We start from the raw sequence: 23,563 nt of genomic DNA on the forward strand, positions 1-23,563 counted from the left end.
TGGTTAAATTCCTCCATTCGGATAGAATACAAAAAAACACAATTTGAAGGTAATTTTCTACCAGTCCTGATTCAGGCTTTGAGCATTCCTCTCACAAACTACTTTTTTGTACTCGGAAATTGAACCCAAAATATTTTGATACTCAGGCCCTCAAAACCTAACATGAAAGTTCTGCATAATCTCCACTAATAATAGTAATAGTAATAATAATACTGTTATTAATAGCAATAATAATGACCACACGCATAATGATGCTAATGCTAACATTAATAACCATGATATTCATTTAATGACATACAACTAATGATATTGTAATCATCATCATACTGTTTAATATTGAGTTTCATTTTACACCTGGTGCTATTGAGTACAGAAGGACTTATCAGTATCTTGCTCTCGTACACGTTCCATCCTTCCCCTCTCTACTTCTGCGGTTTCCTTTCCACCAGTAGGATGGAGATTGCTCTAGTGCCTGAACTGCTGAAGTTGGATCCTGGGATCAGGCAAAGTGGCTTCAGCTCCTGATGGGAAATGTGCAAATCACTTAACTCCCCTTGTGCCTAAAAGCAATAGTAGGTGTCCCTAAAAGCGATTGTAGGTGTCCCTATTCAGACACATAGAAGCTAGGGCGGAAAAGATAGGCAAAACCTATGTATTGTGTAAGGTTCTTGTTTTGACTTTGAGAATGGGGCCCTCTACGTTTAGTAATATTGCTATTATGCATTTCTGTGCAATACGATGAACATTAAACTGTTGGTTTCCCATCTTAAATTACATTTCTGATGGTAATGATTAAAGTTACATGGTAATCATTTGGAAATGCACTAAGCTTATTTCTTGTTGATGACTGGTGTCTACTAAAATGCTGCATACAGATCCGCTTCCACCCACCTGACATGCAGACCGCTGCGAACAAGAGACAAAAAAGAATATCGGCCAGGGAGAGGTATGGCGCCGTGGCCAGGGCGACTGATGCTGGAATCTGGGGATCACGGTTCGATCCCCTTCGCCAGCGGCAGATTAGCCCCCTCCATGTGACTCTGGGCAATAGCTTGCTTAATCTGCCCGATGGCCCCCAGCGCCTAGAGACCCTTACGGGTGATTGTTCGCGCTTTACAAATGTGGATTATTATTATTATTATCTAGTCCAGTCATCTAGCAAAACAACGAGAAGGGGCAGCGAGCTGCGTTTGTAGCCGTTGAGATCTGTGCAACTTGAAAGCCACTAATTTGAACATTCACATTCCCAGACAATGTCTCATCCTTCTGATATTGATAAAATGGGTACCAGTGAGTGAGAATGTAACCAGTAACTTGCAGTCCTTTATAGTTGTAAACATGGGCCAGGAACACTGCATAATGCGACACATAGGATAAACTGCCTATAATTGTACCGTGGAGATTTCTGTGACATCTCATTTCCTGGTCCTTTGCTCTGCCACATAACCCGAAAGTAACTGTTATTATGCAGTACAACCGTTGCCACCTGCAATCTGTGCTCAAAGGGTGTGCATCGGTAAACAACGTTTACCACAAAACTTTTTCCCCGCAGGGAATCACAACGCAGTCATTACAATGACTGCGTTGTGATTCCGCATACCATCACTCCGCAAGTCGGAACAACAACTTGCGGAGGGGGAAGGTGTTGGATTTAGAATCCAACACCTTCCCTAGTGTCCGCACAGACTGGAGTTGGAATAGTAAATTATACTATTCAACATCCAGCGCCCCCACCTCTGCAAGTCGTTGTTCCGACTTGTGGAGTAATGGTATGTGGAATCACAACGCGGTCGTTGTAACAACTGCGTTGTGATTCCCGTCGGGGAAAAAGACTGCGGGATAAGGACACACATTCGTGTGCATCAAGTACAAGCGGTGCATACGACACCACTGCATCGCTGTGGTCATGCTAAGACAGTATATCATGCATGACTACCACCAAGAGGACATGGAGTGGCACAGTTTTGCCTCCGACTTGCATTACAGCACTGTATTTTGTCAAGCAGTCGCCCAAGGCATGAACATTAGTAAACCTGGGCCAAAATGTGTGGGCGATCTATAGTCCCCTTCCCTATAAAATATGGCAGGATCTGGATTAGAGAGGTAATTAATGAAGAGTGGATTATGATTACATTCTGAAGCCACCAAAGCCTACAACTAGCGCTTTATAAAATAAATAAATGGCATTTGTGGGTATGTGCCTTCTATGGCAGAGCCCTAGGTACAAAGTAAACACAAACGATGAGCAGAACTGGACTGGGAACCAAAATCTCCCAAAATGTTCAAACTAGCCCTGCATCCGAGCCAGACGGAGAATCAAAAGCTGACCTGGCAAATATGCCTGGACCCCTTACAATCCTGGCACTATCACGCTCGGTGTCTCTTTCCACCCACTCGTTCTCTGTCACCCTCTCTTCTCCGACTCTGATCTCTCTTCGTTGTCTCTCGTTCTCTCCTGAAGGCCCAGCTGTGCCTGCATCAATTTACTTCGGAACACTGGTTGGAAAGAGTGGCTCTGGTCTTTTAAAACCATACTCCAATGGCTCCATTCCCCCCCCCCCCGGGTTTTATGCCTGATGGAAAGATGGCCACTCCACCCCTCACAAAGGATATTTAATCATAGGTAGTTCAGAGGAGGCTGAGAAGGGAGGGGATACAAAGTGAGAGAGAGGGCTTCCAGTAGAGAGACAAAGGGTGCTGGGTTGTTTACTGAGAGGGTCTGCCAGCGAGGAACGCGGCAGAGCTGACAGTGGAACCTCATCAAGGTTGGTCCGGTATCTGCAAGCCTAGCATGTGAAGAGGTGGGTTTTCATCACCTTGCAGACGTGGAGAGGGATGAAGCCTTTCTTATCTGGAGTAGGATCACATACCAGATCATAGCAGGACCCCTGGCATCTCTTTTACCTTCTGTATTTCCTGATTGTTCATTGGTGTTAGAGTGAGAGCAAAAGGACTCAATGTCTTGTCAGTATTCAAAGTATTGTGATTTATGAGTGTAATGTATGGGGGTCTTTAGTCACCAATAATGCTGCATTAACTATCTAAATACATTATTGGGATTTATGACACATTGTGTAGGGCACACGGCAAATGTCTGGCTATACCCGCACATATAATGACATTTTCTTTTGTCTTTCTCTCCTTAGGGAAGTCCCTTTTTCCAGTACAGATCTCGAGTGCCTGGGTCCTCGGTACAAACCAACATGGACAGGGAGGGTTACCCCAGCAACCAGCAAGAAATGCATCAGCATCACAGACAGTTTAGAATGGATCCACCTGGTGAAATGCAGGGTTACTGTCGCCCTGTCAAAAAGACGGGCCTGCTGGATCACAAGTTATGGACTGGAAATGACTTGGGTGGGGCCAGGTCCCAACCCCGGCGCAGCACAGGCAACAAGCAGAGCCACAACTCACTATTTCCAGAGCCCCAAGGTGGAATGGACAGTGTAACTACCCCCTTCGGCATCCCTTACTCCAAACTGTCGGAATTAAAGCATCTAAAATCCAGAATGGAAGGCCAGGGGGACAGAAGGAGAGGCCACAAAGACCACTAATGTCCACAGATGCATCACCAGTCCAGGATGAGGCAAGCCAGCATCAAAAGGAGAAGTCCCAAAGATATGCCGTGACCGTATTGGCCAGCAGCCAGGATCAACCTTCAGACTATGTGGGTGCCTGGAACAATGGGATTTCTGTGGAACGGTCCTGACCCGTGTGACCTCTTTGTAGCTAAGAATTAAAAGGCTCTTCCAAAAGCGCCTTATTTGTGATCTAAGTATTCTAGACATTGCTGCTGTTTAATAATGTATCATAAGGAAACTGCACATAAGGTTATTATTTTTAAAGTGTATTTTTGTGTAGGCAAAGGGAGGTGTTTACATTACCTGATCGGTGCACCAGTACCAGGTGGCCAAGATGGTGAGGCCAAACGTCATGCCTGTCCAGGGAAGGTCTCCAGAGACGGGGTCACGGAAGAGGTGCATAGCATCATTCCTGGGCAAGTGGCAAGTGGTGTTGGCGACAATCTTTGACGGGATGGCCGCAGCATATGCGGCTTCCAGTTCGTGATAACCTCCGATCTTGTTGAACGCTGAAAGGGTAGTGGTAACATGCTTTTAGAAAAACAATAAATAAGCAAAAAACATTTTCTCTCATCGGATACGGTGGTGGAACCAATCCATACAGAAGCAATTATGCTAAGGACATTCCCTCACCCATACCAGACTTTAGCTATAGCATAATGTTAATAATAGTATTTTCTTTGCATGTGTCTTTTTACATGTCGTCTACTAACTTGAAAAGTGGTTGTAGTATGTTTTGCACATTTGGACATTTGATTCCTCTTTACAACATGGGCAATGCAATTGAACACAATCGGTTCTCTTCCTAGGTGCACTGTTACTGCTGAAAGCCAGACTTTACTGGTTAAAGTGTTATTATCTGCTCCTCTTTCAACAACCCTCTTCACCCCTCTTTCAACACCCTCAGGACTTTCAAGTGCACATGTAGTTCAGAATATCCGGGGGCAGTATACGATGGTGCACTAGCACAATACGGAGTATTTAATATCATCTTGTGACAATATGTAGTGCCAGATATTGACTATCTTTAAATCAAGGTGGATTTGCGTAGGTAAGTTTAGACTGCTATTGTAACTCTAAATATATGTACCTTCAAGACACATGTAGATATATATATATATATTATAAGTCGCCAAGTGCTGTAAAAAATGCTGATAGCCTGCCCGTAAAGTGCCGGTGCCAGCCGGGGTTGACAGCCACCCCAGAGATAAGCAGAAGTCCAATCCAACGGGAAGGATAGGCGGCACACCAGTCAAGTGTCAAATAATTTTATTCCAAGTGAAAAAATAAACAGAACAACGCGTTTCAGCCGAATCTGCCTTTGTCAAGTTCCTACTTTGACAAAGGCCGTTGCGGCTGAAGCGCGTTGTTCGGTTTATTTTTACACTTGGAATAAAATTATTTGACACTTGACTGGTGTGCCGCCTATCCTTCCCGTTCGATTGGACTTCTGCCTATATATAAGTGTGTGTGTGTATGTATGTATATATCGCGTGTGTCTCGCAGACACCCTGGCCACGTCCACATAACGGGGCTGGTGTACAACAGCGGGTAAAATCCCGTTCAATATTTTTGAAAAATCTAAATTCACACGGTGCTGAAGCAAGAGAAGTACACACACAACGCTTCAGATTAGATGAGATTTATTCAGCAACGCGTTTCAACCTGAAAAGGTCTTCGTCACAGCCTAATTTTTCAGGTTGAAACGCGTTGCCGAATAATTCTCATCTAATCTGAAGCGTTGTGTGCAGACTTTTCTTGCCTCAGCACCGTTTGAGGTTAGATTTTTCAAAAATATGTATATATATAATATATAAACTTAGAAATCATAAAGATCAAATATCTTCAGCATATGTAGATTTGGAGTTAAGAACAGTAAGCCTACACTTACGTAGACATACTTACCTTGAAGATATATCAGTAGTCAATATTCTGTTCTTATATTGTTGTAGGACGATGTTTTGTCAGTCGATACTGTAACAATACAGCTGATGCAAATTTCATATCCTTTGTCTGATTGGTGTATATTTTTGCATCCTAGTATATTTCACATCAGATGGATACATATCAATTTAAGCTAGCTTGACTTCTCAACTCACCTAAAAATGTTTCCTTCAAACGTTTTGGGCAAAACTTGTAATTAACTATTTTGGTGCTGGAAGCGTGTTCTGAATAATGCCCACCTATCACAGTTATACAAAACTGCTATTTTGGATGGTTTCTTGGGCAAAAAGGTGTGACTGAACAGCAGACAGTGTTGCTTGATTGCGCTATAGAAAGGGAGAATTACAGACAGTTCTTTGTTTGCATGTGGTGGGCACCAGTGCTCAATTTTGGTGACTAGGAATAATTTTTAATTACCAGACTTTGGCCCAGACCGAGAGAGAGAGAGAGAGAGAGCAAGAGAGGTGGGTAAGCAGGAAAGGAGGAACATAAAGACAGGAAAACAGTGACAAACTGAGAAAAACATTGTTGAAAAATAACCAAGAGGACAGAGACAAGGAATATATTGTGGTGAAGGAAAGATGCGTTTGATGGACTCTAGGCAGGCCTGGCATTTTGCAACATTGGAATTTTGCAATCTTGGTCGCAATGGTCCTAAGACATCATTTGGGCACCTGCACTATCAGTGTGACCCACCTCTGAGAATTTCAAACATATATGTTGTTTCCTTTTACAAATACCACTTCCCCATCAAATATCTCTTTGTCATATGTAGTCTGATACAGTAACTGTTCTTTTGAATGTATGGTTTGGCCAGCTCTAAAAATAAGGCACACCAGTGCTGTCCATCGGCTGCAATTTGAGGTTGTAAATGTTCCCACAAGGAATACCGAAAGCATGTTTTGTTCTTGTAAATTTCAGGAGTTCAGTTCTGGCCTGTTCTTATCCCACCTCTGGCTTTGAGTTAAGGCTCGCTTGCATAGCATTTGATGCCTTCTAAGTGATCTCAAGACACTATATAGCCAACAAATTTGGTTCTCAATGCATCTACCTCAGAAGGGTAAAGTGCTAAGTAAGTCTCACCGGAGGTTACAAACATCCCAAAAATGATGCCTTAAAACTTTGTCAATTCCACACATTGCTACCTCATCGTATGACATTGGTGGTAAGACTGGACTGTGAGCGGTTGACTTAATCAGCATCTCCAGTTTACTGTCTCTTGAATTGCTACTTAAATTGTTTTGTAGGGTTTCTATGCAAAACGTCTCAGAAAAAAAAGAAAAGAAAAAAGGAAGCACCTTACTGCCTTAAAAACAACAAACAAATCCAGATTTAAGTCTGAACAAACCAAGAAGCCATATGTGAAGGGAAGGTTCCACCAAACACGTTTTTGGGTGAGGTATCACACATTAGTGTTCCCAATGAAACTTCTATCTGTTAAGCCATTTGTTTCCAACTTTATCAGATAAAAATGAACTTCTGGGAGCTGCCATCTTCCTCCATCCTTACTATTCTCTGATACATGTCTAGTGGAAGAGAGAGGCATGTTACTTTGTTTCTTTATGAGGGCTCAACACAGGCTATATAAAGAAACAAAGTAACTGTTGTCCATCCCATGGAAAGCCGAAGATCACCTAGCACGGGAAACAGCCTTTACAACAAGGTTTTTACCTCGTTGTGCCTTTACCACGCATTTTTTACCACGCATATTTGTACTGAAAATATGTATGTACAACGCATACCCATACCACGCAATTAAGGTAAGTTGGGGGAGTGGGGGGTCTCCGCCCACAAATACATTGTTTTTAAATCTAAAAACAATGCATGGTATCGGCATATTTACGGTAAAAAAATGTGCGCTAAAATATGCATGTCAAAGGCATGTGAAGTAATTGCTTGCGTTGTACCATTGTACAACCCCTAGCACAATGCACTAAACGTGATGACAGAGAGAAACTCTGCCCCCTTGCTTCCCAGTGATAGGGTGTCATCCACAAATTAGAAGGCCAGTGCTACTCCAGGTCACAAGGCATTTCTCCTCCACATTTTACATTTTAATCTTCAGGTTTTTTGTTGTTTTTTAATACGGTATGGTTACTAAAGTATGGACTCTGTGCATTTAGAAACAAAATAGCTGGAAGTAAAAATGTCACAGATCTCTACATATTGAATCCTGTATTCTGTACACTTGAGGGTCAGACTACATTAGTATTGACAGTTTAGGGTGACCAGAGTTTGGGATTTCAGTTCCTCCGGTGCTTGCTAAATTACAGACAAGTCCTGGGGGTCTCCTTCAGTTTTCGCTACAAAGGGCTTGATTTCTTACTTTAAGCTTAGGGTATAACAAAACTATCTATGCCAACTTTTTAAAATACATGTCTCTCATCAGGGATGAAATTGTTCTATAACTGACTCCTGTGAGATTTTGTATATGTTGTGGGGAATTTTCAGTTATTTTTTTATTGCAATAACCTTTAAAAATATGAAATGTTTGTAAGTAGAAATTATTGCACATTGTGAACTCTTGGGATATTTTGGAGGAGGAGGGGTCCTGTTTGCCTAGGGTTGAGGAGGAATGGGGAGAAATGAAAATGACAAAAAAAGCCATGCTAACTGGCAGCATCAGTGTGAATATGAATGTTCGTTTTTAAAGAGGAGGGGTTTGTGGCAGGGCAGGGTTTCACGACCAAATAGAATCTTTTATGAACTGTGCAGATGTATTTTGTTTACTGTAAATAACTTGTGAAATTTTTCTTGTGTTAAAAATGGTGCCTTTTGTATCAAGTGTGTTGGGATGTTTCTCTCCTGCTTCTATCAGCACTTGGGAGCACAGTCTGCAACATGGTTTGGTTGACAATGCCAGATTCCTTATCCCTTACTGGTGTATCTGGAAACCTGTAGAAAATAAATCTGCTAAAATCAAATGCAGACTAAATTAAACTGATTAGAGGTCTTGATGAAGTTAGAATTTTGTTGGACCTTTTCTCTGTCCACTGCCAGCAGTGGTGGGCTGTGGGACAGTCATTGCCATGAACATCTGAGAGTCTTCTCATGGCGATCAGCTGCCCTTATGGAGTCCTACAAAGGTTTCTAAATTGCCAGCAGGTCTGGAACAGAGATACATTCCAGGTTCTCCTGACTTGTGATTTAATCATCCGCAGCCTTAACCACCTTGTAATACTTTAAGACTTTCTGAGAATATCACCCTTTTCTAATTGTTCAGCCAAGATCTGATTTGGGTATTTTGCCTTGTCCTACTGCACCAGTGGCTTGACTTTTTTCAAAGGAACATCTGAGAAAGACTTTCCCACCACAGCCAGTTCTCTTTTGTCATGAGCCATTTCCTCAGTTTGTGGTAACACTTCTGTGCATTTCAGAACAAATGTGTGATGTTCTCTGAAGGAGCATGGACATAGAAGAAGGACCTGTGTCTAGAGTGGAATGTGAGATGGAAGGAGTAAAAGTGATTAACTGTGTCTCTCACCATTATGTTAAGTGGCAAAGTTGGGATGAGAACCCTGGTCGTTAGGTTGATGAAGCTTAGTACTGGCTGCTAGACCATATCACCTTAACCACTGGAGACCAAATCATTCATACATTGCCTATCACTTAAATGCTGACGGTTCTTACCTCTTCAACCCCCAAGTACTTGGTAATTTTCTTGTCTTCGCTCCCTAATTTGTTAATGTATTTCCTGTCAACTCTGTTTCAAGATACCAGCCAACGATTTCTGCTTTCTCATTGGCTCAGAGGTCTTCTGCTCTACTGCATGGCGGAGATAAATATCGAGGTGTTGATGCCAGGGCAGCCATCTTGATAGAGATTCTGTAGAAATCTTGACTTTCTATTTAGACTTTTAAAAGCATTGTTCCCTAATAAGAATAATCACCTAAGTCTATGGTGCCAGGCGTTCGTGTGATAAGCATTCTAGGCTGCCACATAACATAAGACATTATCAGTGTAAGATAATGCCTAGTCATTGCCAAGTAACACTCAGTTGCTATTGCAGTGACTTTGATTGCCACGCCAGGAGCAGCAAACTAGGAGATTTTGTCCAATGTGCACCATCTTCAACCTACCGTCATCTACATTGCTGAATGGTATGTTGCGGCTGAATGGCTCAGTGGTGAGGTGTCTCTGAGGTCATTCGGTCAGAGTTCACAGCCTATGCTGCTAAAAGGACTTTATTACTGGTATATCTCTTTAAAAAGAATATATTTGTGAGCTAAATCAAGGTGGGCAGTCAGCCTCCATTTCCTGCGTATTGGGCCCTGGTTCTGTGAAAGGCATTTGTGAAAGCTTTTGTTCATGGGTATGACTCAGGGATGGAAGGGTCAGTCCAACAACCTTATCTTATTTATTATATGTTTTTTGGAACCCTGGTATTGTAAAACCGAAGATTGCAAGGCAAAAGGAACAAATAAAAGACTTCATATTTGTACAGCTTAAAATTGTCTTGTTTCAGTTTGTTTTCCCACCGAGTCGGCTTTACAGACTGCCCAGATTCCGAGTCAGAGCCTCCGGCAGCCAGTAGAAGCACTATCAACAAGTTTGTTTAATTTAGCAAACAGGGATGTAAAGTTGTTAGGGCATCAGGTAAGTAGATGTTCCAAAATTAGGGGGGGTCATTGCAAATTCCAGGTGGAACTTCGAACTTAAAAGGAGCGGGTATGGTTCTACGACAAGAGACTAATACAATAACACCACCAGGGTGGGTGCAAAATTAAGTCCATAAGCAACAAATGTATTCCCAATGTCAGATAAAGGTGAACTAAAATGCAACTAGGTCCGCATAAGTCTTCATACCTACACCAACTAGAAGCAACACCACCAACCATCAGAATCTGATTCAACCCTTATCCAACTTCCGCCCATGGCACCAAGTCACTGCTTCTCACCTTGAACTGTTAATATAATGGCGCCCACCATCATGATGACCGTCTGCAAGGCATCCGTGTAAATGACAGCAGCCAGGCCACCTGCACAAGAAGACCACACATATTAATGGCACATTCTCTGACCCCAGGGGCCTGAACAATTATCTCTATGGATCATTTGTTTCTGTTTCAAATCTTTCATTCAGAAATGATTCCAGCTTGTGTGAATCAACATCATACATAAATAATGCATGGAAGTGTGCGGACCCAGTCTAAAAACTTGACTAATGTCCTTATTAGTGGACTTTCAACGTCTCTAGTCACCTGTAATAAGAAAATAATGCAGCTGTCCCACTGTACTAGTTATTACAGATGAGTTGGAAACGTTATAATGCCTGCTGCCAGAGCCAGCAGCCAAGGTGAAGGGCAGATCACAGAGTATCATTACATCTGAAGTTTAAACTCTCTTTGTTCTCATGGTCTGTTTTCCTAAAATGCACAGTGATCAGCACAAAGGAGAGATGTATGGCAACGTTTCATTTTTGCACATAGTTCGTTCAGTACAAGGAACAAAGGATCTGTCTGCATGTTACTACTCATTCTGACCTACCACCCCATTTTACTCTGATTTACATTTGACTGATTCTGAAACGTTTTAAAGACAAATTACTATCTGCTTTTTGGTTTACTTACATTTGCATTACGGATTATGCTTTTATTCTTCATGTCTTAAACCATATTATGTCTTTCATGTGAAGGATCATGGCACCAATGGGGAGATTTACAAAGAAATCACACAACGCAGCGTAAAATGGAGACAGCAGAACAGCACCATCTCTACTAAGATGTGGTGCTGTTCTCTTTCCCTGCGCTGGCGTACTTTTGGCAGCCATGCACCAATTTAGACAACCTTGCACGATAGTGGCAGGGTGTCTGAATTTTCTAAACTTCTTTCTTTTGTAGTGGAATGGGTTACTTTCCCATACAAAAACTATGCTTTACGGATTTTCCCACTTTGTATGTGTGCTGTATAATATAGCTCACATGCAAAGTAGGAAAAACAAGAAGGAAATATTCTCATTTCTGGTCGTTGCGGGTGCCTTGAGGGAGCATAGAATTTTGATGCACATACCTGCCTATGATTCTTTGTACATGGGAATTGGCTTGGCAGTTTGGGCTAGACTGTTCCCATGAGGCACAGGGTCAGACTGATTTGCATATGGCCATGTCTGAACTGGGGTGGCGGAGTGAGCTAAAGAATGATGATGGATTAAACCCAGATCAGTGGACTGGGGGTGAGTGCTTGCAATGTTCAACACTCCGTCCATCATCCCCTTTGGTTTTGCCATGGGAATTAGAGTCAAAATCCATGGATGGTTGTGTGGGAATGTCCATACAGCGCATTTGTGCAACTGCGTTATTTTGGTATACTATCAAATGCAAATCTAGATTTGCATTGGATAGTAAATCCTACCTTAACACTTTGCATTACATAACTAAGGCAAACCTGGCAGAAAGTGTTATTAAATCTGGGGCCAAGGACATAGGCTGTTTGTGGGATTGGTGATGATAAAAGGATATTGTAAGTCACTGCAGAGTTCCATGAGATATAAAGAATTCCTCAATACAATCTTGGAACACCTCAGTGACTTGAAAACGTATAGGAGTGCACACTGTATCTTGTATATAATGCTCTTGTGGTATTCTTAGTAACGGGTAATGTGTATTTATGGTATAATTACTCAAAATATACAACAGCAGCCTGTGTCCCAAGAAAGGCTGTGGGTCCAATTTACAAAAAGGTAAATCTACTGACATAAGTTTATAGTGATCTTTTAAGTCAATTTGCATTATTTAGAGGAGATGACAAAGCTTTCTGGGGTAACTCTTGGGAAACCGCGGCTGTCACAATTTCCCCCCAAAGTACTCCTGAAATCCTTTTGTGAATTCTGCTTTTCACATGAACAGGTAATTATATACATTTTCAAATGTGAAAATTTCCCAGCATTGCAATTTCTAATTTTTTTTCTTTTAACATTAAGAAAGCACACCATTAATTATAGAGGGTTCCTTTCCTATGCTGAAGATTGATTTACATCTGCCGTTGTCAGGAGTAGACCGTGAAATTTAACCAGGGTTTGAATGAGCAGAGGAAACGTTTTTGAATTCTCACAGTCCCAAGTCTGTAGGTGTGCACAAACTGTGTAGGCATACTTAGTGTGTGTGTGTGAGTAATTAAATTATGTGTTTAAAACAAACTCTTATGAATTACAAATATCATTTAATTCAATAGCCATTTGCAGGGCTACATTGACCTCACAGGTGTGCATGGCTTTGTGAACTGGGTCCTATATTTTGTCTAATTAAAATAAGCAATGCCACTGAATTATAGTTTATGGGGCAATAGGTGGCGCATTCTAAAGAAAACATGCCTACTATTAAAAAGGAGAACATTCAGGACTGGAGAGTGTGGGAAGGTTTACTCGAAGGCACACCGGGACTACACAGTACATTCACTCTTTCGGTGAATGTACCGTGTCCACATACTTTGGAGCAAGTAAGTCATCAAACGTAAGAGGGGCTCAACAGGTTCAGCACACATTGTTCAGTGTAACAAGGGTAATAAGGTGCAAATTGATATAGACACCGATCTGAATAACATGGTTTATAAATGATCACCAAATACATTTCTATTCCTGTGGGTATTTATGGACAATTTTAAACCTTTCTCTAATTACACTCGAAATCCACTATTATCACTGATGCACCGTTACTCACTACGCCATATTTATTTATTTATTTAAAGGCTTATATAGCGCTAGACTCAACTCCCGAAGGAGTATCTCTGCGCTTGGTTCACCCAACAGGTTTAGAAGGGATAGTGCTTCTAATGAGTGCGCTAAAGAAGGGGAGGAATATTTAGAACAAGAATGTCTTCAGCTGTTTCCTAAAAATTAAGTCGTTGGTGCAGCATCTCAGGTCAAATGGTATTTTGTTCCAGAGACTGGGGCCAAGATAAGAAAGGGCTCTGCCTCTCAGTCTAGCTTTCCTAATGGACGGAACCTGTAGAAAAAATTGATTACTAGAACGGAGAGTGCGAACTGGTTTGTAGGGGATGAACTTCTCAGCCAAATACAAGGGACCTGAACCAAAAGTGCTTTTATGGATGACACAACAGATTTTGAATTTTATCCGTTGTCGAATTGGCAACCAGTGAAGTTTTTCTAAAAGAGGACGGGAGGGAGTTCTAGGCGGGGCATTAACCCCTTCGACGCTCATGACGAGCCCAGCTCGTCATGGAGTTTCCATTGATTTCAATGGAAATTACATGGGAAGCCATAAAACACCTTAGCATCCAAGTGGTTAAGAACCAACCTTGCAGCGGTGTTCTGGGCCACCTGTAACCTACTCAGCAGATTGTCAGTCGCTGATATGAGGAGTCCATTACAGTAATCTAGGCGGCTAATGACTAGGGCCTGGACAAGGGTTTTTCTAGAGGTGTCAGGCAGAAAAGGAAACACACGTCTCAGAAGTCCAATCACCCGAAAGCAAGAACCAGTAGTTTGATTAACGTGTTCCTTTAGAGACAGTCCTTGGTCCATCCGGACCCCTAGATTCTTCACTGTCTGCTTAGGACTGAGAACGGGGCCCAGGTCTAATGGCCACCAATCTGGCGACCACAGTAGTTGGGCCTCTCCGAATAGCATGACCTCGGTCTTCCCTACATTGCATTGTAGGACATTTGAGGCCATCCAACGGGATACCGCCCTCATGCCCTCCGAGAAGGAATGCTTGACTGCAGGAGTTAGAGTCTGAAAAGGGAATAACAGCTGAGTGTCATCAGCGTACGACACTGGGATAAATCCATAAGTTCTCATAAGGTCCGCTAGGGGGCCCACATATATATTGAAAAGAGTGGGGCTTAGACACAAGCCCTGTGGCACCCCCTTGGTGATCATCATGGGCATAGAACGAAAAGAACCCAAGCTGACACTTTGTGAACGATCTGATAAGAAACTCTTCAACCAGGACAGAGCCAACCCCCCGACCCCAACCTTCTGCACACGACTGAGCAAGATTTCATGCGATATCGTGTCAAATGCTGCGGACAGGTCTAACAGCACCAGAATCATGGAGCTCCCTTTATCCTGTGACATTCTGATGGTATCGGTCACAGAGAGGAGCACCGATTCTGTGCTATAGTTGGGCCTGAATCCAGATTGAGAGTGATCCAAGCCTCCTGACCGCTCGATGAAATTCGAAAGATGGGTATTGATATGCTTCTCCATCATCTTGCTCAGGTAGGGTAGCAGGGATATTGGGCAAAGGTTGGAAAAGTCTGTCCATGGGAGAGCTGAGTTCTTACGGATAGGATTTACTAGAGCTTTCTTCCATTCCTGAGGTACCTGACCCTCATTGAGAGAAAGATTCATAATGGTCTTGATCATGGGACACAGTAGGTTGCCCAGAGAAGCAACAATTTTGGCAGGCATCAAGTTGAGGGGAGATCCTGTTTTAATTTGACCCATCAGAATATGGATATCACTCTGACTGACTTCTGGAAAGACAGTGAGTGTTGCAGTGTCAGGAGTAGATGGGAGGGGGAGTGTTATGGGGGGGGGGCTAGCCTTAAAATGTGTAGCCTTGATGATTTTGTCATATATAATCTCCATTTTATTTTTGAAAAAGATAGAGATGTCGTCACACAGTGATTGAGAGGAAGCGTCTGCACTTTCACAAGCCACAGGTTTAATAAAGGCTTCTAGAATCCGATAAAGTGCCTTGGAAGAATTACCAGCTTCCGTCAACTGCGAGGCGAGATGAGTTTTTCGAGCCAATCTAATATTTTTATGATATAGTGACAGAGCATCAGAATGACAATTTTTAGTTTCCTCGGAGTGCGTTTTTCTCCAGGCTTTTTCAAGTTTTCTGCAAGCCTGTTTCTCCGATCTTAATTGGTCAGTGTACCACGCCTCCTGGCAGGAGGCGGGACACTGCTTGCACAGTTTTAAAGGGACCAGGAAGTCGACCGCAACTGAGATAGCAGAATTAAACTTAGATAGGGCTGTCTCAATATTATTGGAAGCTGTGATGAGGGGCTCAATAAGAGCCTTCTGAAGTTCATCCAATGTCACTTTATGCCATTGTCTGCGCCAAAATGAATGGAGGGGGGGGGGGGGCGTATATTAGGTTTATCCAAACCTAAAAGGGAAAATTCAATTATGGAATGGTCTGTCCAGTTCACCTGAATCGAGTGTCGACATATAATCTTAGAGCAATTAGAGAAGATCATATCCAGTTTATGACCTGCTGAATGTGTTGGGCCGTTGTTTTGCTTTACAAGTCCCAATAGCGAGAGGTCTGATAGTAGAGATGAAGTCTCAGGGTTGTTGGGAAGATCTCCATGTATGTTAAAATCTCCAAGAAGGAAAAAATCATCTCCAGCTTTAAAATACGGGGCCAGAAGTTCGATCAGGTATAGTGCAAAACCGGCACTCGACCCTGGGGGACGGTAGATGAAGGCCCCCTTCCAGTGGGCTTTGGATGAGGTATTGATCCTGAAGATCATAATTTCCATTGAGGGGTTACTTTTTTGTTCCAATATGGAAACATTTAGCCCCTCTTTAAAAACAATAGCAATCCCGCCACCGGTTTTGACCGGTCGGTCCAGTCTTAATATTTTATATCCTGCAGGGATGCCCAGGGTAATGGCAGGGACTGTATGAGGTTTTAGCCAGGTTTCGGTCAAAAAACATATTTCAGGCTGTACAGTAGAAATCAAGTCCCAGGTTTCGGTATGATGTTTTACTAAAGATCGGGTGTTACAGAGAATGCTCTTCCAGCCTGTCGGCAAAATGTATTTCCCCTCTATGGCATCCAATGGAGATGGAAAACTGGGAGGCCTGAAACCGGCAATATATGCATGCAAAAGTGAGTGAGTGATAGTGCATCAGTGAAAAGATCTCCACTAAATAGCCGCCATTGAGGGTCCAGCTATCCATTGCACCACCCTAGCGTGGGACAGAACCTTATGAGAAAGCATGGCACCTCGGTAGGCGAGGATTCTTTCTCCTGAAAAAAGAAATCCTCTGTTGGATGAGCAATAACAGGAAAAGTACGACAAGGACATTTCTACTACTGATCCAGGGAAGAGTTCCTTTGAGAAACGTCACATTTTTTGATTTACCTAAACCTCATTAATCATGAACTGCAGTTGGAGAATGGCGAGTATTAATAACACCATGCACGAACAAGAAGAAGCACACAAATTGAGATCAAAATGCATCAATCAATCAGTAAATTTGTAGAGCGCTTCTGATCACCCATGAGGGTCTCCAGGCGCAGTCAGGGTCCAGTTAATTAGCTGAATAGCCAGGTCTTTAGGGACTTTCGGAACACTGAAAAAGATGGGGGGTCTGTAGATGACAAAGACATTCCATGTCTTTGAATCCAGGTAGGAGAAGGAGCGACCTCTGCATCTGCTACATCAGTTGCAGGTGGGTGAGGGTTAGAGAAAGAACGCAGAACGGAGGTGTCTGGTGGGCTGATGGAAGTTCAGGCGGTGGTTCAAGTGGCTGAGTCCGCAGTTGTGTAGGGCCTTGTATGCATAGGTCAGGGGCTTGAACTGGTATCTTTTCTGTACAAGGAGCCAGTGAAGTTCCCTGAGGTAGGGGGTGATGTGGGTTCATCTAGGGAGATCAAGGACGAGTCTGGCTGTGGCGTTCTGTATGGTCTGTAGTCGTAGGAGTAGGTGAAGTGCAATCCCAGCGTGGAGTTCATTTCCGGGGTCCAGTTGGCTGGAGATGAGGGCCTGAGTGATGGTGCATCCATAGCTTTGCGGTGCATGCAAAGGATGTTGTACTATTTTAGCTGCTTATATTCAAAGCTACTTGAATTTTGTGGCAACGGAAGACCAAATTATGTGGCAGGGCTGACAAAACAAGTTATCCAGCATCATGGTTTATGTCAGTATTATTTGTACTTTTAAGACCCATTAAATCTGTCATAAGACTACTAATATGACAATATGTCTTTCCGGAGTACCTTTGTAGTAATATTTTTCTTTTCCATAGCACTCTCCAGTTTCTTCCAACAGTGATCTAAACACTCGAAGAGGCATCCAACAAAGTGCTTTTGACCACTTAGGAGTAGGGTAAAACGAGGATGAGGAGAATGTTTACAAGGAATCCTTTGTAGCCATGTCCTGGTGGAAGGCCTTGTAGTCTACATGCGGCATTCCTGAAGAAAGCCCAAAATAAGATCTTGTGAGATTCATTCTTGCCTGTAATGGCTTAGAGAGCTGGCAATCAGCATGATGGCAGTGAAGAAAGAGCGATTACGCCGCAGGGGAGAGACCATGCAACATTATTCAGTAGGCCAAACAAAGTCTTGTGGGATACTCCCATTACCTGCATCGGTGTTGAGAAGTGTGACTACCAGCATCAGCAGGATGGACAAACAGTTAGAGATTCCACACCAAGGAAGGTGCTGTGGAGACTAGAAGTAGTACACAGCACTGAAAGACAAAGCAATGCTTTTTAGAGTTCCTCCTTACCTGCAATGGTGTAGAGAGCTGTGACCACCAGCATCAGCACCGTGGACAGATAGAGGTTCCATCCCAGGCAGACCTGCACAAACAGGGCCCCAGAGTAGAGATCTGTCTGGATGACAAAGCAAAGAGTTCCATGAAGACACTTGTACCACGCATAGGTAATCCACTAGAATGCACTATAGACATGTTTAACGATGTTCCATTTTGCAACTCTTGGTCAGAAGTTGGTGCTCTACGGGAACGGACCGCCCGTTTGAGGTAGGGCAAGTAAGAGAATCCTTCTGTCTTTCCGTCTGCAACGAGACAGAGTCTAGTCTTTGACCCCACTTGGATGCATTCAAAGGTAGGCAGTAGGGTGGGCGGCTAGAAAGACCTATCCCTTTGATTTGTGTATTGCTGTTTATAGAGTAAAACATCCTCAACATGATTAGAAAGTTCCTTAACATCTTCAAAACATAGAGTAAACCCAACGTTTTTGGTACATGCAAAATGGAGCAGAGTCGTTCAACCAACTTCACAGAAATCTTTTGGGCGGAAATAAAATTTGTGCTCATCATCTTCAGATTCAAAACATTTTGTGAACATGCCACATAAGTGCATCAAAAATTTGAATTTGTGCTTGTTACTTAGAAGACCGTATTCATCCACTAGATCATAGATTTCCAATTGTAATCATCTGGAATTCAGTGAATACCCAGAAAACAAATGGTACTATTACAATTGTTATGTTAAGGGGATTTTGTATAGCGCACTGTCACCGGAGGTATCATGGCGCTGAAAGGGTGCTGAGGAAACAGAGGGAATTTAGCGGGATTGTGGGAAAAGCCAGGTTTTTAATGATTTGCGAAATTGAATGAGAGTACCGGAAGTCCTAACTGAGAGGGGAAGAGAGTTCCAAAGTTTGGGGCCGAGAAAGGCAAATCTTCGACCCCCAGATCTACAGAGTTTGAAGGGAGGGACCACCAGAAGATGTAAGTGAAGTGATCTAAGGTTACGTGAGGGACAGTAGGGGCAGATAAGGGATTTCAGAAAGGCGGGACAGGAACCAGAGAGAGATTTGAAAATAAGACAGCCAACCTTAAAGGCAGCCCTTAGGCTAACCGGGAGCCAGTGTAGCTTGATAAGGAGGGGTTTGGCGGACTGCCACTTCGGAATCCCGAGGGCCAGTCTCGCCGCCTGGTTTTGAGTGACTTGCAACCTATTGATGGAGCATTTGGGCAAGCCATGATAGATGGAATTTGAAAAATCCAGGCGGGAGAGAACAAGGGCCATGATGACTTGAAGCAAGGCATCGGGAGTAAGAAGGTAGGCCACCTTCCTGATCCTGCGCAGTTGGAACATGCAGGAGGAAACCACTGTCCCCACCTGCGGCCCCAGAGAGAGCCCGGCGTCAATAGTGACCCCGAGGCTTTTCACCGAGGTTACCGGGGAGGGAGGAGAGCCAAGCTCTGTCGGCCAGAAATATGGACCCCAGTGGACGGCGCTCCTACCCGGCAGGAGGAGCTCCGTCTTACCGGGGTTCAATTTCAGCTGGTTCTGACACATCCACTGAAAGATATGGGACATGACTGCCTGAAAAGTAGGAATAGAAGAAGGAGAGTTAAGAGAGAAAATGAGTTGTAGGTCGTCCGCGTAATTGAAGACGCGGACGTCCCACTGCCTCAGAGAAGAGAGAAGAGGGCGAAGATAGAGATTGAAAAGAAGAGGGGATAGTGAGGAGCCCTGAGGGACCCCACAAGGCAGATGTTCCCTAGGGGCCCTAAATGTACCTAGGCTGAGGGACTGGGATCTCCCCATAAGGAAAGATTTCACCCAGGCCAGCGCCAGGCCCTGGATGCCGGCCTGTTCGACACGGTGGAGGAGGATGTTATGGTCCACCGTGTCGAAAGCGGCCGACAGGTCTAGTAAAACCAGGGCCTGGGAGGTACCCTTGTCAGCTCCGTCTCTCAAGGTGTCTAGGACAGCCAGGATCACAGCCTCCGTAGAATGACCAGGGCGGAAGCCGGCCTGGTTGGCCTCGAGAAAGATGGAACTCTCGATGAACCCCGAGAGACAGGCAGTGACATGGGCTTCCAAGATTTTTGAGAAAAAAGGTAAGAGAGAGATAGGACGATAGTTTGCCGGGACGGCAGGGTCGGCTCCAGGCTTCTTCAACAGAGGCACTAGAACGGCCTCCTTGAAGGAGCTGGGTACCGTCCCGGAAAGAAGAGAAGAATTGAGCAGAGGAAGGATACAGTCGGGTAGAGAGTGGCAGATGTCGCAAAGTATGGAAGGTGGACAGTATGTGTAAGCTTACTTTTATTGGGTAAATGCACTAAAATGTGAATATTATTGCAAAAACTAAAATGAAAAAGAATACTAATTTGGCATTTCTGGAACATGCGGAATCCGATGTGCAATAGCCTTCAGAAGTTGAACCTGTACTACATTACATGGGTGCACATCTTTTAATTTGAGGATTTGGCAAAGGTTCTCACGTTTGTTCTTGATAAACCTCTTTAGATTCTGATGTTTGTTCAAGGAAAGGGCTATAGGCATGTGCATAGAGAGTAACTGTGTATTAAAAATGTCTTTAGATATGCGGAAGTGCATTTCTTTCTCTTTTAATCCTCTAGGAACTCATAAAACAAGTATTTTTCATATATAAGTGAAACTTATGTGTTCAAATGGCTTTAAGACTCAGGCCATTACAGTAAGTTATTACTAAGTCCTTGAGCTGAATCTACCTAAATACTGATGATCACTTGAAATATTCTGCATACTGAATAATCTATTGTTTGCAAAAAGAAAAGAAAAACTTCAATAGTCAGCGTGTCAACCGTTATAAACGATCAAGCGTGTATTATATTGTCATTGGAGTTTCTATAGCACCATGCTTAAATGCTGTGGTCTTGTTGAATTGTTGCCTTGTCACAAAGATTGGATGCAAGAGCTTGCAGCATTTATGATTGAAAGTTGCATGTATGGATTGCCTCCTACATGGGTGGAGTTAGATATATTGTGTGTGGCAAGACGTGTGAATTCGGGGTCCGGTCCTGAGGTTATGCTAGGTGCAAAAGCGGGCTGAGAGCGTTGAGGGCGATGTGCCAGGTACGCTCCAACCCCCCTCCCGAGACCCATGGTGCAGTTAGCGCCATAATCTAAAGTGCAGAAACACTCCTAATCCAGGAGTATTTTTGGAATGATCAACCTGCTCTTCCCCCTTTTTATGCACTTTATCACATTTTTGATTTTTTCCCTTTCACGCCCCCAGGTTAGGGTGGACGATTAGAGAGTCCATACCGCCGGGGTACAAACTAGTCCTGATGAATGCCTAGGTAAATTTAAACCACTGTAAAGGCAGAAACATGTTGACTGACTAACTTTAATTCTGAATTAACCAATCCATTACCTTTGGCAAAAAATTCAGACACTTAACCCCTTTTAACCGTGTCCTAGGGATCTATCATTAAAATATTTTTTGCAGATACCCTTTAGGCACTTTTACTTTTATACCTCACTGCACGCCCTTTTCACACAACCAGCTCCGCAGTCTTCTGGCGTCGTAGCACACCAAAGAGGCACTCGGCCTCTTTTGGTGGGGCCCGATGATGAAGCATGACACTGACTAGGTCGGTGTGTGAGGGCTTTCTTATCCACCCAAAGTGGGTGTGTGATTCCCCAGTTGCATCGCTCCGTCTCTGTGGCTTTTTGAGACCTATTTAACCTCTCTTTTTTTGTTTATACAAAGATGTGTGAATTGACAGCTCACAATTTTCATTTATATTCGTGGAGCTGCAACCAGGAAGCCCTATGCCACAGAAAAGTGTATCAGAAAATATAGAACTTGCTCTTTCATACTTACCTCATAGGACTCTTTGAAGTTAAGAATTAGGACAAGTAGCTAGGATTCTGCTGCAAACGAGGACCTACGTTTTGAAGGACATTTCTAGGCAAAGGATACATGTCAGGGCTATCAAGAGGAGAATTGGGAGGGTGTCAGAAAGTTACTTATTCCATGAACACGTGGCAAGAAAAAGGCCTCTGATCAGGTTCCTTTTAGAAGAGGAATCATAAGCAGACATAGTATTGAAGATGAACCTCATGAGAATTATTCAGATGGGCCAGAGTAACTCTCGCTGGATTTACTCGCTCACGGCATAGGTAGGGTAGAGAGTCACTCAGATCACAAGTCCCATATCAGGTCACTGCTCTGGCACTAGGTCTGTCCAAATAAATCCTTTGCAATGTAAACCCGTATGAAAAGATGTGATAGGAACTGAGAGCATCTCTTACCCAATGGCCACTGACAGGTCCACCCAGATGAGAAATGCTAGGTAACAAATCCCATGTTGGATCATCCAGATAAGTTGTAAAATCCAAAGATTACCACATTCTAGTTAGAACACATGTGCAACTAAAAGTCCACAGATCCCGTGTTAGGTCCACATAGAAGAAACTCTCTTCGTAAGGTACCACCCAAGTTCAAGACACATAGGAAACTAACAATTAGCCCATAGATCCAGAGATGAGTAACTCAGAAGAAGAATGCCTTCTTAAGGTATTACAAGATGCAATATGAACAGGAAGCTGAAAATGATTCCACAGATACCTTGTTAGAGCCACCTATGTGTGTTAACTAAAAGAGAAAACCCTTCCAAAAACACATCAATATCGAAGGTATAGAGGAAACTGAGAAGTACTCAGTCCGGGTATATTAATAGGATTACCTATAATACAGGCTATAGACAGGTCATAACATTATGACCATCAATCTCTTGCCAGATACACAGCTGGAACGCTCTCTGAAGACAAGAAAGTAGGGTAGCTGGAAAGCTTCCCGTCCCAAAGGTAAGTAAGATCATAGACATGGGGAGATAGTCACAGATCACCAAAGCAGTTTGGACAGAACAGGTGGCAGAGGCGTCTGAAACAGCTAGTCTTCGGTCATGAAAAGCCTGCTAGGTTCCCACTAAACATACAACTAGGTGAGGAGAAGAACCCCAGGAGCTTTAGGGCCTGAGTAAATTAAGCTTGGTACTATGCAGCAAAGGATGTGCTATGTACAGTAAAGATACATGATATGAATAGCCTATATCAAATAGCCTACACAGGTTCAGATAATCGGAAACATAACATGAATGATTTCGTCAGCTATTGGGCGACTAACTGCAGTGAGTGCTATTGGAATTACCATAAAGGATAGCACAGAATTGCCATGTATAGGCATAGGTCACCTCACCTTACCTGCAAGTATACTTTATGATTGGGTGGGAGTCACAGGGATAAGGTTCCAGCTCCAAGGACATCTTTGCACAAACAGATCCAAAGAGAGGAGTCACCCTTTGCCTTACATGCCCTCAATCAGAGGACACTCAGGCAAGGACAGCCAAGGGAATGCAAGTGAAAAACCTTCTGGAGCCCGCCCCGTGTTCCTTGATGCCCAATCACAACAAGTGTACTTTGTTAACCACAATGAGGTTTATAGTTAGGAAATTAACCAAAAGGAACAGGTTTTTTCCAGGCGTCTTACAAATAGTACCATAAATCAAATGATATATATATATATATTATATATATATATATATATATATATATATATATATATATATATATATATATATAGTACT

The 23,563-nt window shown here is 43.2% G+C and overlaps 2 protein-coding genes across 2 annotated transcripts in view; one reads left to right on the forward strand and one right to left on the reverse strand.

Moving 5' to 3' along the window:
- FAM83G (family with sequence similarity 83 member G) overlaps positions 1–3,755 on the forward strand; it is a 148,120-nt gene extending 144,365 nt beyond the window's left edge. Inside the window, exon 5 of the mRNA XM_078665173.1 lies at positions 3,147–3,755. Coding sequence (XP_078521299.1) covers positions 3,147–3,554 — 408 coding nt within the window. The 3' untranslated portion in view covers positions 3,555–3,755. The remainder of the gene's footprint in view (positions 1–3,146) is intronic.
- SLC5A10 (solute carrier family 5 member 10) overlaps positions 1–23,563 on the reverse strand; it is a 733,155-nt gene that overhangs the window by 469,662 nt on the left and 239,930 nt on the right. The window contains 3 exon segments of the mRNA XM_078665174.1: positions 3,885–4,090; positions 10,424–10,504; positions 17,958–18,063. Of these exon segments, the coding sequence (XP_078521300.1) occupies positions 3,885–4,090; positions 10,424–10,504; positions 17,958–18,063 (393 nt within the window).

The sequence above is a fragment of the Lissotriton helveticus genome, chromosome 10, assembly GCF_964261635.1.
Source record: "Lissotriton helveticus chromosome 10, aLisHel1.1, whole genome shotgun sequence".
Classification (NCBI taxonomy): Eukaryota; Metazoa; Chordata; class Amphibia; order Caudata; family Salamandridae; genus Lissotriton; species Lissotriton helveticus.